This window comes from Cryptomeria japonica, chromosome 10 (genome assembly GCF_030272615.1).
Source record: "Cryptomeria japonica chromosome 10, Sugi_1.0, whole genome shotgun sequence".
Lineage (NCBI taxonomy): Eukaryota > Viridiplantae > Streptophyta > Pinopsida > Cupressales > Cupressaceae > Cryptomeria > Cryptomeria japonica.
The window spans coordinates 520,980,582-521,000,679 of record NC_081414.1 but is presented as its reverse complement, the minus strand read 5'-3'; the positions used below and the strand labels follow the sequence as shown (position 1 = coordinate 521,000,679).

At 38.3% G+C, this 20,098-nt stretch overlaps 2 protein-coding genes across 2 annotated transcripts; both read left to right on the top strand.

The window, feature by feature from the left end:
• Positions 1–15,614: 15,614 nt before the first annotated feature.
• On the top strand, positions 15,615–16,874 carry LOC131859060 (pentatricopeptide repeat-containing protein At1g62914, mitochondrial-like). Its single transcript, XM_059212580.1, has one exon. It carries the CDS (start codon positions 15,615–15,617, stop codon positions 16,872–16,874), a length of 1,260 nt encoding a protein of 419 aa, XP_059068563.1.
• A 991-nt stretch (positions 16,875–17,865) lies between these two features.
• On the top strand, positions 17,866–19,635 carry LOC131859058 (pentatricopeptide repeat-containing protein At1g09900-like). Its single transcript, XM_059212579.1, has 3 exons — positions 17,866–18,802; positions 18,914–19,311; positions 19,405–19,635. Exons 1-3 carry the CDS (start codon positions 17,866–17,868, stop codon positions 19,633–19,635), a joined length of 1,566 nt encoding a protein of 521 aa, XP_059068562.1.
• The last annotated feature ends 463 nt before the right edge of the window (positions 19,636–20,098 follow it).

Genomic DNA, 20,098 nt, shown 5'->3' with positions numbered 1-20,098 from the left:
TTGGATCTCAAATCAACAGATTGGATAGGTTTTAAGGAAATGCCAACTCCTATGATCAAACCCTCCAATTTGACTTGGCCAACTTATAGAGTGAACCTATTTGGTTACTAACTCCCTCACTTTAGGCTCTGCAAGACCTAGGAGGGTATACCTATTCACTAGTGGCTTTCGATGACTAATGCTTTTTATAGAAAATTGAGTATCTTGATCTAAATTCTTCCCTACCTCATAATAGCATAGGTTCCTAGGATAGGTGGCTTTTAGATGAGTTCAAGATTGTTGTTGTGAAAGATATTCAATCTTTGTACTTGACTTTTATAAGTATGTACACTATTGCTAATTGGTTTTATGTGTCCTACTCAACTAGTCCTATTGCTTTAATGTAAAGGTAATTAATATGGTAAAGGTTGTGATTTGTGATTGACCAGTGTCTTTCCTGTTATTTGGGCTATAGAGTCTTATATTTTCCTAGGACTTAATGTATGATATGTGAGATAGTTTTTAAACCTACCCCCTTTGATAAATCTATCAGTTACTGTTTCTTATGAGATCTGAAATGTTTATACCATAAACTGCTTGAATGAATTTAACCTTAACATTAAAGGACCATCCAAGGAAGAACTACAAGGAACAATTATAATTCACAAGTAGATCCTTTTAATCCAAGTTTATAACATAGAAACATAAACTTCACTATAAGAATACGAATAACCTTATCTACTTTAGATAATATCACAAAAAACTGCCTATAGAAAATGAGATGATCCACAACACATATGCATAGAAAAATGACTAATTCTATTAAAGCTTCAAAATGGTACAATAGTATGCCAGAGGCTATAGTATTTGTTTGGTATCTTCTTCTAATCTCCCCTTTTCATTTTACAAAACTTGCTTGTATAAATAAGTGAGCAACACCTATTCTGTGAAAATTTACGTCCCTTCATCATTAACAACCTGATTACAATTGCTTAACAAAGTGAAAATAAAGAGATTAAGCATGCCAAGACAATTAATTTAACTATCACTCTTATAGCATCTAACAGTCACGCTCTTTCTTTTCATATATGTTTCCAGTGAAAAGAGATCAAACACCACCTAGTTGACATGTGGGGCTATATCTTCATTCTGGTTAAATCTAGCCACAACTTTCTCCTTAATCTATGCAAATTAATTTTTCCATTTCTCTAATGGAGTCAATTCACCATCCTTGTAGATAACCAGTATCGTTGCAACACAATCTTCGTCCAATATTTGGAGATCTTTATTCAATGTATCTGTGTATTTGTCATGCTCCATTAGGTATTGGTCTCCTTGAGCTCTTTCTTCTGTAGTCATGGCCTCATTGTCCTTCAATACATCCTGCAATCTCTCCTTTAATCTCTCATGCTCTTTTAGAGATTTCACAGTCTCTATGTATTCTTTCCAATATTGGTTAGCATGTGGCAACATACCTTTGAACCTGTGCTCAATGACATCATTTGCCAGCTTGTTCATCTTCTATTGGGCACTGGTTAACTGCTTGGATAAATTTTCAGCCTTTATCCTCTAGTAGGTAGCATTAGATATAGCATCTAAGACCCTTAGGTTAGGTTGATAACCCATATCTGGTTCATATTCCCCCATAATAGGAGTCTTTTGTGACAACTATCCTTGTAGCCTCTGGATTTCTTCAGTAGACTTCTCATACAAGCCTTTGTAAATGTTGTTCTCTTTGACCAAAAACTATGTTTGTTCCTGATTCAATTTTTCTACATCCATGTTCAACTTGGCTATGATTCTGGGATCAATTTTCCCAACCTGTTGGATCATCAAGTGGCCAAAAACTTGATCCATATCAATCAGTATGGGTCTCTTTTCCTTATGATAAAAGGCCCATATTATGAGAGACTTTTGATATGGATCATATCTTGAGCCCATAAAGATCTTGTCTATCTCCTCTAGTATGATCTTCTTGTTGTGGTCTTGCTTCTTGAGGAAACCGTCAAATAACAATGCAGACCTCATATCCCATCCTGAGTAGATTAGCACACCAGCATCCTTGAGTAGTTGCCTTCCTTTCTTAGGTTTCATTTCTTTCTTAGCAAGGTCCACCTCCTCTTGTAACCTTTGGGCTTGTTCCTCCTCTATTTTGTCTTTCATGGCAGTCCTAACTTGTATTCCTTTATGCTGGTATAGAAATATATCAAAATCTTTGGAGGAAATAAAATCATCATCAACAATGAAACCTTCATGTTCAAACATCCTTATATCTCCAACATATTGGACATTGTATTGTCCTATCATCATATCCATCTGCACACCACCCTCAAATCCAGGAGGATACTCTTCTCTAGGGGAGTCAATTGGAAAAACATTGGAAACAGATTGAGGAGACAATTGGGCCAAGGGCTTTGTATCCCTGATAGTTTTGATGTGCTTCCCATAGACATAAATAGGCACTCCCTAAAGCAACTCTAGCTCATGCTCCATAAGTTTATTTTCTTGATCTAAGGGATCTTTGATGTTTTGAAGCATGTCCTTGTTTATTCTCCCTTGGAAGAGCTTCCATTTGTAGGCTTGGAACACTCGCTCATACTTATCCCTTTTTTCATTAGCTTCTTCCCTTCTTATATTTTTGATGAAATCATTAGGTATGAGTGACACATACTCTCCAGCCTTGAGTTTTTGGGATTACTTCTCTACCCCTATGTATCCTTTTGAATCAAAGTTTGGCCAAGGGTCTCCTTCTACCATCTTGTAGTAATCTAATTTATTCTATAGAAAATAGTAACTCTTTGAACTTTTGACAATAAAGTCTGAAAAGATAAGTAATCCAGGTATGATGGATTATTTTCCATGATCAGTTAAGTGTTGGGCACTTTCTATTGACAACTACCTGACAATCTCTAGGCATTCCACTCTATTAGGCATGGTGATAGGAAATACATATGGTTTTCCTTCAAATACATACACTCATATCTGAGTGCAATCCGAAAAGCAATAAAAATTTCCCCAGTTGTGCTCAATTACAGTATCTTCACCATAATCCTTTGGCCTCAAGAATCTTTGAATTTCAGGAGACAAAGCATGATCCCATGGGTATCCCAATAATCTGTGTAATGTCTTAACAAAATATTCCTCAAAGTGCTAGTACTAGTTGTTGTTGTATCTTTGGTCCCATGAAGATATCCATAGTTGCATAGGCTTCCTTATCTCGGCTTTATCATACGCCCTAATGCACAACTCATTTGGCCATAGCCCTTTGTCTTGCCCAACATACAATAGCATATGCATAAGAACAGAGTAATACTTCAAATGCACATTAATCACATCTCCTTTTAGTTTCTCTAGTCCTTGATTGATGGCATCAACAAGATAGGTAGAAAAATCAAATAACTGAGGATCTTTAGATTGCAAATCTGCACAGATGACCATGGCTGCTATATCCATTAAGGGATGAGCCTCTCTTCCCAGAACTTGAGCAACGCAATAGTACGTATACTTGAAGTAGGGATGAAATAAATTGACATCATATGTATCTTTGTTATCTTTATCAAATGACACTATTGATCCTGCAACCTTGGGTCTATGGATAGGGAGTCTCCACCTCTTATAGACTTCCTCTAGGTTGAATTACTCTTGTGTCATTTCTTAGCATCAATTTTCTCTTCGAATCCCCAATCTAAATCAAACACAGTGTCAATGATTTCCTTGGTAATTGACAGTACTGGTCTCCCCATATAATCATATATGGTCCTGGTCTTGGGTTCATAGTTGTTGGCTAGGGATTTCATGAATTCAACATTCACAAAGACATTAGCCATTGCCAATTTCCCCAAATTCAACCTCCACAAGTTATTCATAGGCTCAGGTGCACTCCTTCGTATATACCCAAAAATAAACAATTCATGACCCCTTATCTCTATCCATGTATCTCCTAGGCCTTCAAATCTATCCTCTAAACCTTCCTCATCTGTTTTAATTTTCTTAGACCTAAGGCTTGACGTAGGACATTGGTCAATTAGGTCCTGGGCCAAAGAGTGCCCTTCCTTTTTCTGCCTCTTAGGTTTGTCTTTTGGGGGCTGGGTCTCTTTAACTTTCCTAGCCCTATTTTTTTTAGAAGATGACCCCTCCATTATCACTATAGAGCTCTGAGAGTGAAAAACTTACATGAATTCGGGGTATACCACTTGTGAATTTGATCTCAAATCATTTCATCTCTCTGAGGCTCGCTATGAATTCTTCAAGTGTTGCTCAGAAGTGTTTCCTCTTTTGCCAATTTATCGAGCATTTATGGCGATTTTATCAATTACCATTACCAATTGCACAACGGTCACAGAGGCATTTATTTGAATTTATGATGAAGTTAATTTATTAAGATTCATATTGATCCTTGTGGCAAAAAGTAATCATTCATCTAGCAACACTTCATATTGGCCATCGATGCTAATCAGTTTTATGGCTGCACCCTTTTTCGATGGATTCATGTACTTCGGTGGCTTAACTTTATCTTCCCTCGAAATTTCATGTTTCATCGATGTCTCCTTAGTTTCAATAAAACTACCATCATCTTTAAGGAGCTATGTGACTTCATCAACCTCTTAACTTTCATCAAAAGGCTCTACCTCACGTGTTACATCTTCACTGACGTCAATGAAATCTCCCCTTTCGGTAAAAGAAAAATACTCTCCTTCAACTCTTTATGTTTGGCCGATAGCAATTTATCGATGATAATTATCTCTTGTGTTTCATTGATCCCTTATTCTTTGATGAGAAAGCTATCTTCAGTCAACATCTTTTGTGTCTCTTCGATACACTCTTTTCCTCGAAAAGTCTTATCGATGAGATCTTCCTGCGGTTTCCTTGACATACCATCCGTCAATGAAAATAATGTTTTTGATGAGCCACTTTTGGAACTCATTGAGGCCCAAGTCTGTTCAATAAGTCACTTGTTGATGAAATACCGATAGGTTTCTTCGATACAACAGATGTACCATTTTGGTCAAACTAGATATTTCGTTGAAGGATTAGTATGTATATCTGATGGCGTTGGTTTGAGCAATAATTTTTTGGGTTTCGATGTCGATGAAAATGCCAAGGGTTCTATCAAAATTCTTAAGGATATGGTTGACTTCATTTTTTTTTTTAAGAAAACTTCTATAGCTTCAATTGAAACAACATAATTCTATTTATTGAAATTCAATGCTCAACACAATCAACCTTGTTAGTGATAGATATGTGAAGTTTTTGAGCCACTTTTGGATGACACTTTGGGGGAAGTTGGGCACCAATTTATCTTTTTCATCTTCCTATCATCCTCAATCAGATGGTCAGACAGAGGTAGTCAACCGGTCATTGGGTAACGTGCTAAGATGTCTTACAAAACAACATGGGCAGACTTGGGATCTAGTACTTGGATAGGTAGAATATGCATATAATGAATCAGTAAATCATAGCATAGGTAAAAGTCCTTTTGAGATAGTGTATGGATTCCATCCTAGGGAATATTAGAGCTCAAAGATCTCAATTAAATGGCACCTAAGAGTGCACAAGGGGAGAACTTTGCAGAAGGTATTAAATAAGTGCATGATAAGGTAAGGCAGTCCTTACAACAAAAATCCGAGCAGTATAAGATTCAAGATGATAAAACAAGGAGGAAAGTACAATTTAAAGTGGGAGACTTAGCATTAGCATACCTTAGGAAGGAGAGACTTCCAAAAGGGTAGCCTATCAAGCTCCTGATGAAGAAAATTGGGCCTCTCAAGGTGGTGCACAAGTATGGGCATAATGCATATAAGGTTGAACTTCCTCCTACCTTGGGGATATCTCATATTTTTAATTTATGTGATCTCTATCCATACAAGGGAGAGTCACCAACAAATCAGATGGACATGCCATCACCGGTTCACGAAGATTGGATAAAGGATTTACCACCTAGTCAATCGCTTAAGTTGGAAAGTATCTTGGATACCAAGATAGTAAAGAAAACAAGGAAATGAGTCTATAAGAACTATCTTATCAAGTGGGAAGGGCTACTTGATTAAGATGACATGTGGATGTTAAAGGTAGATATACATCAGCATGGAGTGGAGATTGCAGACCTTTTAACTCAAGAGACTTGAGTTCTTTGTCCCAGGGGAGTATGGTGCAGGGCACCTAACACTCAAAGTATGAAATTTTTGTTTTCTTTCAAGTTTGTGAGTTATCTTTGTGATGTAATAATGGAACAACCATTTAGGACTCAGTAGAGCCATGGTTGAGCTGTCCAAAGTTTGGGTTTGAGTCAATTGTGTTCAGGATGTTGACAGCCTGAGAAGTGAGATGTTTAGGTAGTTTAGAGGTGAAGTACTCCAGATGAATGTATTCCTATATTAGGGGTAAATTATGTTGTGTTTAGGTTTTTTAGGGTGTTTGAGGTCCTTCAAGAGTCTTAAAATGCATTAGAATGCAAAGTTGCATTTTGGAGCCAAAAAGATGTAAAATGTTGTTGAGCAACATTTTGCAATTTCTTGCAAAAGTTGCATTTCTAGTTGAAGGAGTTAAAATTTGGTTGAACCAGCTGAAACTAGAGCACAAAATACAAAATTCACTTCATTGTACAGGTTGGAGGATTGGAAATGCAAGAGAAAGTTTTTGGATTGTGAAGCAAACTTGTTTTCAACGGGTTTTGATAGTTTTCCACTTGTTTTCATTGCTTGTACGGTCCAGTATAGACTAGATGGTGTAAACTCATTGTATTTCATGAGTTTTCATTGTATTTGTCTTCATTGAGTTTTATTTGCAGGTTTGATTTTCCTAGGTTGCAGAGATTTCTTCCATTCTTTGCAACTAGGTGCAAAACCCTTGCAAGTAGGGTTTAAGAGCAAGAAAATGGCTCTAACCTAGGCATTATTTGATGGCACCTATTGAAATAATTAAGAATTATAGGTTAGGGTCTTCACATAGCTTTAGGATAGGATTTGTGGTTTTGCAGGTCCTTGAGGAGGAGAAACAATGAAGCCCTAGGCTCATCGTTGGGAGTAGGTAAGTTAGGATAGCAAGAAAAATGTGATTTATGAGAACTTGGGGATTGGTGCAGGAACAAGCAACACATGAATGGAAAGACCTCTGAGTTCCCTTGAATATTCCTAAATTTTTTGGAGCAGGAGTCTTGACTGGTGAAGAGTTTTAGACCCATCTTGCCAACCCTTCAAAATAGTGCAACATTGGAAACCCCACTTGTACAAATAACCCAGATGCACTTTTCCAATATTGTCTATAACTTCCAAAAGGGTACTCAAATCCATGATTTATTTCTATCCTTTTTTGGGAATTTTAAAAACTAAGACCATAAAACCGCCAAGGGAGGGCTAATGCAATTAGGCCTATTTTGGAGCCGGTAGAGACCTAGAAAGGGTAGGAACCCCTAGCGATGGGTTTGATGACCCAAAAGCCTCAAAATTCTTTAAAGACACCTGGTAGAAGCATTGGGATCCCATTGGAAGTGGTAGTGTTTTGAGATCCTTGCAAAAGTGGTTGGAGCCTGGAGTGGAGTGTGTGTGATTAAGGTGGCAACCTCGGGAGGTGGAGTTGATTGTCCAAAAATCATTGGCTATACCTAGGAGGCAAGCCAAAGAGGTAAAAACCTTGGAGGTCACATTAGAATAACCCCTACTAAGTTCCAATGGATGGACTTGAGTAGTTGAATGGTTGAGTAGGACAAGTCACTCAAGAAGGTGTATTGAACCAAGCTCCAAGACTCTTTGCATCAGGCCTCTCTTGTAGGCAGGTGAAAGGCATAAGTCCTATTGTCCCATCTCCACTAATGCAGTCATCATGGTAGTATGTGCCCTAATCCTCACCCATTTGCAAATGAAACCCAAGCTAATTGCACTCAATATCTCCCTCTCATCTACTCTCAACTGCCTGTATAGCCTCATGGTAGTTGACCAATGCTCATGTGATGGGAGTGGTCCTAGATCCTCCTATAATTAGTTAATCCACTTCATTAGCCCTCATATTCTATCCTAGTCTTCTCTAATTCTATCCAATTCTAGCCTATAACATACTCCTAGGGCATCTATGTGCCTTGTAAACCCTCTCAATCCCCATTCCCCCTATCATTCCCCCCCCTCTACTCACCAAGCACGTGCATTGATTCATTTAGGCACATGTGCTAAAACTATGGCACATGCATTGTGCCATAGTTGCAGGTGCTAATTTTTGGACCTCCGCCCTTTGATTTTGTTGACCCCCTAGTCGCTCCAACCAGTGCAAGTGCACGCACTAGGCCTGTACGCTTGACCTGATCCCCTAGCATCAAGCACACTCACACTACGCAAGGTTCATGCACTAACCCTTGGGTGGTGGCACTGAAATGATGATTAGTGCCTCCAATGCACTACCCTATTAAACCCTATTTTTAGCCCTAAAATTCACCCTAATCTACCAAATCACTAAGTGGGTCCAGGGTACATACTGGTGGGCCATAGTGCATTGGTCTCTCATGTCATCATAACCTCTCTAAATGGTGCTTGTGAATGGGAATGTGTGCCATCTCTATGTCCAAGTGCTTTGCGCTCTTTATTCTCCAATAGGTGTATGTGACAATGACCCCTCCTTGGGCCTTGTGTGGCTTATATAGGGTCCCCCATGGGCCTGTTTCCTTGTCCTTCCCCCCATTCATTGATTTTTCTTCTTCCTTCACTATTTCCTTTTCTTTCATCTCATTTTTCTTCCTTTTCCTCTCATTTTTCTTGAGGGGGCATGTACCACTTGCATTTTCACGTTGGGGCATCCTCTTCTTCTGTCTTTTACCCATCGCCAATTTTGTCGTTGCATAAAAGAGGGATAAAATGTAGATGTCCAAAATAAATTAAATTAAATATTTAATTAATTTTATCCTTTCTATGTAATTAATTGATTTAATTATGTTCCCTTCTTGTTCTTCTCACTACTAATTTAATTTAATTTAATTAATCCTATCACTGTAGTCCTGGTAATTAATTTATTTAATAAATGAATTATTCCCTATTCTTCTAAAGTCATCAAAAATAATTAATTCTCCCAAAATACCCTCTTAGTTAATTAATAACAATTAATTAGCTAAATCAAGTGATTCCTACAAATCACTTTTCTAATCCTCCATTACGTTAATTAATTCTTCTAGAATCCCTCATAATCATGCTTAACATTATTCTTCAATTTTAAATTATCCCACTCATTCTCTCTCCTCTTGTCAAATCCTCCTACAAATCCCACTTGTCTCCTAATCTCCCATTAACCCACCTAATCATCTCTTTTAATATTTTGTTAGTGGCTAATCCCCATGATTAGTCACAAAGTCAATTCATGACCATTTATAGCTAAATCCACTTGTCCCCTCCTCACCTTCCACCTTAAATGCACCCAATTGGGTCATTTCAAGGATTTTTAAAATCTCTTATTCTCCTATGCCTCTCACCTTCCCAAGGAATTTTAAATTCCTTTTCTTATTTCATTCCCCCATGCATCCAATATTTTGGGAATTTTTAATTCCCTCTTCATCCCCAAGGAAGTTTTAATTCCTTTTGATCTTCCCAATGTACTTAAGGATCTCTTCCCCATATACATTATGGAGTGTTGAGACAAGAAATGCCTTTATGGAAAATCTCTTGGTCTCCACACTTGTCACCTCATGTCCTCTCAATCCATGTGCTCCCTCTCCTTCAATCTCCACAGTTGATTCATCTTCAATCTTGACCTTCTATTCATCCTCTCTCAAATCTATAAATTGGGGTCTCCTCCCCTTCATTTTTCATCTCCAATTCAAGTAATCTTATGCTAACCTAATAACTCTAGAATCCTCATTTGTGCACCCATACTATAGTCAATTAAGAATCTAGCATCACTTAGCATCCATAGAAATCACCTTCATTCATCCATCTTACATCCATCAATCCAACACTTAGCCATTTGTTGTGCAATATTGGAGAGCAACCCACATCCCAAAATTGGATGAATCCTAACAAGTCAAGGAGGGGCATATTTCTTGACTTCAACAAGAGTCCAAATCAAAGGAACAAGAGAGAACCCTCTCTTGCAAGGTATAATTTGTTGATTTATGCTTTTTATTTGGTTTCTTGTACTATTAGGATTTAAGCTAACCATTTAACCTTGCTTTCTTTTTCCCTTGGTTCATTTTGGCATGCTCGATGGGACCTACATCTCGATTTCTAACATTTGTGTGAGTTTTTAGTGTTTTTAGCTCGTAGTTTTTCGCTTCAGTGCGTCAGACTACAGATCATTGCGTCAGCTTAACTGGTTCAGCGTGTCCACCCTAAAACAACGCGAGCGATTTGAAATTCAAATTTTTATGACCACCATTTTGCAGGTTTTTCCTATCAGCACGTTCGTCCTGCTTCAGCGTGTCCACCACAATGTCTCTTGCCACTTGTATTTAGAGCTTAGATTTCATTTCTTTTTGTTTTTTACTAATAAAAAAATCACAAAAATAGTAAAAAGGACCTAAAAGGAATCTAAAAATAATTCTAGGATTTCTTTTTAGTCTGTTTTTTCATTATTTTTAGGGCATTCATTATATTTTGGGGTTTACATGCGAATCAACATTTTCAATCTAGTTCAACGCCTCCATTGAGGTCTCTGTGATATAGTTCAGCGCGTGCGAGTTAGGTAGAATTTTGAATTTAAATTCTACAATTTCTAAAATTCAAAATTTCCCGCTTTTTGTTTTGGCCTTCTTTAACGCATATACATGCGCTTTAGCGCGTCCACCTGTGGATCAGCGCTTGTGCTGTATGCTTAGGGATTTTGGGTTACTAATCAAAATTTTGAGTTTTTGCAGGCTTATTTCATTTGTCCAAGGTATTATCTTAAGACTACTAATATGTTTTCTTGGAGCACGCTTGTCAAAGACTCATTTTTTTTCCACTAGCTTAGATTTGTGTGTTCTTTTTCTAGATAGATAACTTTATTCATGTGGGACTCAAATGAACAAGTGTTTTTTGTTCATGGTGCGCTTGCACGTTTAATGTTGAGTGGACTCACCATTGCACTCTACTATCCTCTCCCCTCACCTTCGAGGATCTTGGGTGTAAGAGAATGAGTGATTAACAACACTCTCTTTTTCATTTTAGTAGTTGACAGGTATTTCTTGATTGGGGATTTCATCACCCCACAAGAGTATCTTGAATTGGGACACATCAGGGATATCGACTCTCCCAGTGCGATCTTGAGCGGGTTTTTCGAGTCGCTATATAAATAAGATGGTCAGGCGGCTAGAGTGCTGAGTGAATTCAATGTATGTGGCGGTCTTCCCTACACCGATTAGCTCAGTTAGAGCCTTAAGTGGATTGATTTTAGAATCCATTGTTGGATTGATGATCCTTCAAACATTACACTAGATACCAATTTTAGTAGCCAAAATTCTATATTTGATAGTGCAGGGGATGCGGATCTTACCCCGAAGTTACTCCTCCTGTACTCGCTCAGGATGAGACATAAATTTCTCATGTAAAAGATCATTGGATCTTTGGGGTAAGAGAACATGGTATGCTCAAGAAGTGAGTGTTGTGGAGTGGAGGTAGTGCTACCAAAATCTCTATTTGTTAGCCTGAGTGAGGTATTGCTTACCTGAGGGGCCATATCGAGTGGTTTCCACTTCCAGCCTAAGTTATGTTGTCTTCAAGTTCTTACATTTGTGTTAGACCCGTAAAATCAATTAGGGATAATCTAGGCCCCCCCATCACTTGCACACTCATTATTGAGTGGTACACTTGGCCAATGTGTTTTCTATCCATAATGTTTTCTTGCCAAGAGTAGATTGACAAAACCCCCCTTTATTTTTCAAACTTGACAAACATTCCAAATCCAAATTTTCACACTTACATAAAACATAGTCCAAACCAATTCCATCTCATTTTCCAACTCATGTTCCATAAACCTAGGTTGTACAAGCAACCCAAGAAGTCTATCCACCATCCAATCAAGAAGAAGAAGCTCACCCAAGCACAACTCATTAGACATCGAAAGTTTTGGTATACCAAACGCAAACTCTTGCTCAAACATAAGACCTTTTTACACCATTATCATGATTATACCCATGGTCATAGAAATGAGTTTGATGCTAGTGATAAACTAAGAGTCTGTGCCCTTCACCAAGGATTAGGCTTAACTTTCAATACCAACTATTGTCAAAATCAGGGTGGTCGCATCCCTTCATACAATTTGTCATATGAACCTATCACTTATTGAATCTTTTCTTGTCAAGGATAACCTAGTCACCACTTTCTTCTAGTCATCACTATCATCCCTCTTTGATCTTTCATCATCCAACTTTTCTAAGGACTTAGCATATCAATTAATCCAGCAATCAAACCTTAATTGAATCAATTTTTAATCAAACATCCAAGCTTTAATCAGTCATCCAAATCAAATCAACCTCACCGCAAGGTTTATACCTTGTGAAGTTTTATTTAGACCTCATCTTAAATCAATTAATCATTTGGCTTTTATTCTTGGGAAGGAATCTCCCCCAAGTACCCTTTGCCTTATCCTTTGAGTCGATCAAGACTCCCAATCCCACGTCTTCATTTTGCTGAGGATCATTAGTCAGTCCTTTGTAGAAGAAGACTTTGATCATTATCTTAAGGTCTAAATTTCACTCAGCTTGGTTGTCACCTAGTTTGTGGTTTTCATCACCAAACACCCCCCACCTAAAATCCACATCCAAGGAATAAGGTGCAATCTTAATTAACTTTGTCCTAATCTAAGAACCCAATCAATCATTCAATCAACTATCCAACTTCATCAAATTCAAATCAAATCAAAAAATCCAAATTTTCACTAAGTCCTCTCATCAAGCTTCTTCTTCCAATAAATCTTTCCTATGGTTATTCTTGTATCCTATATCAAGATCCTACACAAGGTCAAAATCCACAACCAGACATTCAAAATCCACAACCACAAGTGGACCCTAAAATGGTTGACCAAGATGACCTCCCCCTGGAAATGTGAACATTCCTAGAGGATTCATATAATCAAGAAATGATGGAGAAATTCATCCAACATAATCCTAGTGGTCTTTTGAGGACCCTCATTGAAAATGGGGCTTGCATTCCCCCTAATTTTGATAGATCCATTCTTGATCAACAACCACGGGGATAATTTTCTCCTAATCTCATCATTGACCCCATACTTAATCCACAACCCGTAGCACCCACAATATCGATCCCTACAATTTCTGTCCAACCTTCTTCCTCCTTTCTAACATCTATGCCATTATCTAACCCAATCACATCTATTCTTCAACATGCTTCTATCCCATCCTCATCCAAATGTTTTTTTCCTCAATCTTCTATTCATCTCACTAATACCACTAACTTCATTAATGCTTCTCTTTCTCATGCCACAACGGCATTATCAACGGAGAGACACCATTTAACAACCCACCCATAAAAGGAAACGATAAATAATGAAGGGATTTCGAACTATTATGAACAATAATCAATTTTTTTCGCATTCACTGTAATGATTTCGACATTATAAATAGAGAGATAGCGTTTAACAACGCAACCATAAAAGGAAATGATAAATAATGAAGGGGTTTCGAACAATTTTAAAAAATTATCAATTTTTTTCGCATTCACTGTAATGATTTCGACGTTATAAATAGAGAGACACCATTTAACAACGTACCCATAAAAGAAAATGATAAACAATGAAGGGGTTTCGAACAATTATAAACAATAATCAAACTTTTTCGCATTCACTGTAATGATTTCGACATTATAAACAAAGAGACACCATTTAACAACGCACCCATAAAAGGAAATGATAAATAATGAAGGGGCTTCAAACTATTATGAACAATAATCAATTTTTTTCGCATTAACTGTAATGATTTCGGCATTATAAACAAAGAAACACCATTTAACAGCGCAACCAAAAAACGAAATGAAAAATAATGAAGGGGTTTCAAAGTAAACGAAGAGATATGCAATTGTTTTGCCATTCTGTGTCAGGATTTCGGCATTAATAGAGCATACAAAGAAATCATCAATAGACAAAGCATAATGCAGCTGCGACGGAGCAAAACCGTCAATGGACATCCAATATGCAATATGGATGAGTTATCGTTAACTGGGAGCTGAGGTTGCAGAGCAGGCCGTAGAAGGATGAGGTTGCACAGGAGGCCGCCGACAAAGGTTGCAGAGGAGGCCGAGGTTGCGGAGGAGGCCGCCGACGGAAACAACTTATTTCCCTAACTTGCGAGTGCAAATGTTAGGGAAATAGTTTATTTCCCTAAGTTTTTAGGGCAAAAAAGATAGCAGGAGTTTGTGCCACGTGGGGCCACCATACCTTCGCGGGAAGGGGGTTATGGGTGGTCAACATGTTTTTTGACCACCCATTTTAAACTTGTTTACATTTATCATTTTTTTTAATTATATGCATGTCATAATTTTTTTAGGTTAATTATTTTTTATAAAAAGGTGAAAAATATATTAGTTTTTAGGTATTTTACAAATGGATATTGGTGTTTTGGTGTGCGGGTATTGGCGCAAAAGAGGTCAAGTATCGATCGACACTTTGAAATGACCACTTTTTGACCTTTCGACGCATAACGACCCATAGAGATCAGATTGTTACTACCCAGAAGCCAGATCAATAGTTTTAAGAAGTTAAGTCGCATACGAAGACAACCAAAAAAAAAAATCAAAATTCGATATATTGTTTAGGATCTGTGAGTGCACGAAGTTAGCTATGACGACTACTTGTGCTCTTCCCCTAATTAAAAAGGAAAAATACATCTAACGAATGCATATGTATCCTATGTGACATCGACAAATAAAAAAAATAAAATTATTTGAACCCGGGTTTATATAAAACCCTAAAACAACCCCGACAAAAAAGTGAAATGAAATGTTAAAATACTTATATATAGACTTCTACGCTAAGCATGGATACACAGTTTTCAATATTAGGGATCATAGAATACACCAGTCTAATATAATTCATACAATATCTTTTCGTGAACTGCTAGAGCCTCGTGTCTTCAGAGAACTATATTTCTGAGTAGAACTCTCTGTCAAATGGATCGAGAAGCTCCTAACAGAGAAGATATCGTATTGATATGGGTTTAAAACATGATACTTCTAGTGGTGGTTGTGGGAAGGGATAATTTTTGTGTCCAAGAATGTTGCTCTATGGTGATTCCTTCATCCTGTGGTATCTTGCGACTGCAAATGGTAGCAACGACTGCGACTTGGAAAATATTTCCGTCAGTTTGTAACTTCAACGCAAGAGCAAAGCCGCAAAACCCAAAAGCAAAGTCACAAAACCCAGCTCTGCATTTGGCCTCAATTCTGGAGAAAGCAGCATCCTTTAAACGAAGCCAAGCAGCGAGACCAAATCACAGGAGCACCCACAAGTCACAAGTCAATTGGCAAGTAGGAAAGATAGAGAAAAGCCCAGTTTTGTCTACAAAGGAAATGGTTCAAATATTAGAGCGGGAGGACACCCACAAAGCTCTAGAAATATTCAAGTGGGCCCAGGGACATGGACCTTACAAACATGATCTTTATACCTACAGAGTCATGATTTAGAAATTGCTTTCTGTAAAGAGGTATGAAGAAGCAGAAAACATGCTCAATGAGATGACGGCAAAGGATTTCCGATGCAAAGAGCCGAGAGTGTTCAATAGCTTAATCAGGAGCTTTAGCGAGGCATCAATGATGGAAGCAGCTTTCAAGGTTTATGATCGGATGCATGATTTTTGTGAGCCCAATGTTGATACGTTTAATGCTCTTCTGAATGCACTGGTGCAAAACAATAGTTTTGAAACAGCTATTTCGTTCTTTAATAAATTGGTCTGTGCCAAACTTCCTGTCTCTGTTACGACTTTCAATATTGCCATGAATGCACTTTGCAAGGCTCATAGGGTAGAGGATGTTGTTGAGCTCTTGAGGCAAATGCCTGAACAACGTTACGTGTCTGATACATATACTTACAATACGCCAATAAGAGGATTTTGTGACAAAGGAAATACCGAAAAAGCAGTTGAGTTACTCGTCGAGATGACAAGTAAGAAAATTAATCCCACTGTTAGAACTTTGAATACTTTGGTTCATGGCTTTTGCAAGGCAGGAGATCCCAAGAGAGCTTTGGAAATATGCAATGAGTTTTTGACCACGGGTTCATTTGCCAACGTTGTTACCTACACTTTGCTGATATGGGGCATGGCCAAAGAGGGATACATTGACCAAGCTGTAGAAATTCTATGCCAGATGCCAGACAGGGGTTGCTCTCCAAATGTGTTCTTGTATTGCTCTCTCATGGCCGGTTCCTGCAAATATGGAAGGTTTTCTGATGTTCAGAATATTTTCGATGAAATGATGCAAACATTCAGTTTCCTGGGGGTGGTCCCCTTCAATATATTGATGAATATCCTTTGTAAGGAAGGGAAGTTGGAAGAAGCATCTAGGGTTTTGGATAGAATGGATGACAAGGGAGTTCATTCTAATGCTATTACTTATACAACATTAATTAGTCGATACTGCAAATTGGGTAATATAGATAAGGCTATGCAATATGTAAGCCGAATGAAGGCAGAGGGTTGTACCCCCAACATCACAACTTACACTACCTTGATACATGCTAACTTTAAAAAGTGTGACTGGGGGGAGGACGAGAAGATTTTAAGCGAGATGCTTAGGAGTGACTGCACACCTGATCTTGTAACATACAATGTCTTCATATATGGTATGTGTAAAGAAGGGAAACTGCAGAAAACTGCCAGGGTGGTTGATGAGATGTTGGACAATGGTTTCCCTCCTGACGTTTTTACGTACAGCACTGTGATTCATGCTTTGTGCAAGGGAGGCAATATGGACAAGTTATCGTTACCTGGGAGCTGAGGTTGCAGAGGAGGCCGGAGAAGGATGAGGTTGCAGAGGAGGCCGCCGACGAAGGTTGCAGAGGAGGTCGAGGTTGCGGAGGAGGCCGCCGACGAAAACAACTTATTTCCCTAACTTGCGAGTGCAAATGTTAGGGAAACAGTTTATTTCCCTATGTTTTTAGGGCAAAAAAGATAGCGGGAGTTTGTGCCACGTGGGGCCACCATACCTTCGCGGGAAGGGGGTTATGGGTGGTCAACATGTTTTTTGACCACCCATTTTAAACTTGTTTACATTTATCATTTTTTTTAATTATATGCATGTCATAATTTTTTTAGGTTAATTATTTTTTATAAAAAGGTGAAAAATATATTAGTTTTTAGGTATTTTACAAATGGATATTGGTGTTTTGGTGTGCGGGTATTGGCGCAAAAGAGGTCAAGTATCGATCGACACTTTGAAATTACCACTTTTTGACCTTTCGACACATAACGACCCATAGAGATCGGATTGTTAGTACCCAGAAGCCAGATCAATAGGTTTAAGAAGTTAAGTCGCATACGAAGACAACCAAAAAAAAAATCAAAATTCGATATATCGTTTAAGATCTATGAGTGCACAAAGTTAGCTATGACGACTACTTGTGTTCTTCTCCTAAGTAAAAAGGAAAAATACATCTAACGAATGCATATGTATCCTATGTGACATCGACAAATAAAAAAAATAAAATTATTTGAACCCGAGTTTATATAAAACCCTAAAATAACCCCAACAAAAAAGTGAAATGAAATGTTAAAATACTTATATATAGACTTCTACGCTAATCATGGATACACAGTTTTCAATATTAGGGATCATAGAATACACCAGTCTAACAAAATTCATACAATATCTTTTCGTGAACTGCTAGAGCCTGTGTCTTCAGAGAACTATATTTCTGAGTAGAACTCTCTGTCAAATGGATCGAGAAGCTCCTAACAAAGAAGATATCATATTGATATGGGTTTAAAACATGATACTTCTAGTGGTGGTTGTGGGAAGGGATAATTTTTGTGTCCAAGAATGTTGCTCTATGGTGATTCCTTCATCCTGTGGTATCTTGCGACTGCAAATGGTAGCAACAGCTGCGACATGGAAAATATTTCCCTCAGTTTGTAACTTCAACGCAAGAGCAAAGCCACAAAACCCAAAAGCAAAGTCGCAAAACCCAGCTCTGCATTTGGCCTCAATTCTGAAGAAACCAGCATCCTTTAAACGCAGCCAAGCAGCGAGACCAAATCATAGGAGCACCCACAAGTCACAAGTCAATTGGCAAGTAGGAAAGATAGAGAAAAGCCCAATTTTGTCTACAAAGGAAATGGTTCAAATATTAGAGCGGGAGGACACCCACAAAGCTCTCGAAATATTCAAGTGGGCCCAGGGACATGGACCTTACAAACATGAGCTTTATACCTACAGAGTCATGATTCAGAAACTACTTTCTGTAAAAAGGTATGAAGAAGTAGAAAACATGCTCAATGAGATGATGACAAAGGATTTCCGATGCAAAGAGCCGAGAGTGTTCAATAGCTTAATCAGGAGCTTTAGCGAGGCATCAATGATGGAAGCAGCTTTCAAGGTTTATGATCGGATGCATGATTTTTGTGAGCCCAATGTTGATACGTTTAATGCTCTTCTGAATGCACTGGTGCAAAACAATAGTTTTGAAACAGCTATTTCGTTCTTTAATAAATTGGTCTGGGCCAAAGTTCCTGTCTCTGTTACGACTTTCAATATTGCCATTAATGCACTTTGCAAGGCTCACAGGGTAGAGGATGTTGTTGACCTCTTGAGGCAAATGCCTAAACAGCGTTACCTGCCCGATACATATACTTACAATATGCCAATAAGAGGATTTTGTGACAAAGGAAATACCGAAGAAGCAGTTGAGTTACTCATCGAGATGACGAGTAAGAAAATTAATCCCACTGTTAGAACTTAGAATACTTTCGCTCATGGCTTTTCCAAGGCAAGAGATCCCAAGAGAGCTTTGGAAATATGCAATGAGTTTTTGACCACAGGTTCATTTGCCAACGTTGTTACCTACACTTTGATGATTTGGGGCATGGCCAAAGAGGGATACATTGACCAAGCTGTAGAAATTGTACGCCAGATGCCAGATAGGGGTTGCTCTCCAAATGTGTTCTCGTATTGCTCTCTCATGGCCGGTTCCTACAAATATGGAAGGTTTTCTGATGTTCAAAATATTTTGGATGAAATGATGCAAACATTCAGTTTCTCGGGGGTGGTCCTCTTCAATATATTGATGAATAGCCTTTGTAAGGAAGGGAAGTTGGAAGAAGCATATAGGGTTTTGGATAGAATGGATGACAAGGGAGTTCATCCTAATGCTATTACTTATACAACATTAATTAGTGGATACTGCAAATCGGGTAATATAGATAAGGCTATGGAATATGTAAGCCGAATGAAGGCAGAGGGTTGTACCCCCAACATCACAACTTACACTACCTTGATACATGCTAACATTAAAAAGTGTGACTGAGGGAAGCCCGAGAAGATTTTAAACGAGATGTTTAGGAGTGACTGCACACCTGATCTTTTAACATACAACGTCTTCATATATGGTATGTGTAAAGAAGGGAAACTGCAGAAAACAGCCAGGGTGGTTGATGAGATGTTGGACAATGGTTTCCCTCCTGACGTTTTAACCTACAGCACTGTGATTCATGCATTGTGCAAGGGAGCCAATATGGACGAGTTATCGTTACCTGGGAGCTGAGGTTGCAGAGCAGGCCGTAGAAGGACGAGGTTGAAGACGAGGCCGCCGACGAAGGTTGCAAAGGAGGCCGAGGTTGCGGAGGAGGCCGCCGACAGAAACAACTTATTTCCCTAACTTGCGAGTGCAAATGTTAGGGAAACAGTTTATTTCCCTATGTTTTTAGGGCAAAAAAGATAGCGGGAGTTTGTGCCACGTGGGGCCACCATACCTTCGCGGGAAGGGGGTTATGGGTGGTCAACATGTTTTTTGACCACCCTTTTTAAACTTGTTTACATTTATCATTTTTTTTAATTATATGCATGTCATAATTTTTTTAGGTTAATTATTTTTTATAAAAAGGTGAAAAATATATTAGTTTTTAGGTATTTTACAAATGGATATTGGTGTTTTGGTGTGCGGGTATTGGCGCAAAAGAGGTCAAGTATCGATCGACACTTTGAAATGACCACTTTTTGACCTTTCG

Excerpts from the sequence above, each read along its gene's own strand:
- LOC131859060 (XM_059212580.1), top strand. The coding sequence starts at position 15,615 with ATGACGGCAAAGGATTTCCGATGCAAAGAGCCGAGAGTGTTCAATAGC.
- LOC131859058 (XM_059212579.1), top strand. The coding sequence starts at position 17,866 with ATGATACTTCTAGTGGTGGTTGTGGGAAGGGATAATTTTTGTGTCCAA. Across the intron at positions 18,803-18,913 it reads GTTACTCATCGAGATGACGA|GTTCATTTGCCAACGTTGTT; the intron begins GTAAGAAAATTA and ends TTTTGACCACAG. Across the intron at positions 19,312-19,404 it reads TAGATAAGGCTATGGAATAT|CCCGAGAAGATTTTAAACGA; the intron begins GTAAGCCGAATG and ends GACTGAGGGAAG.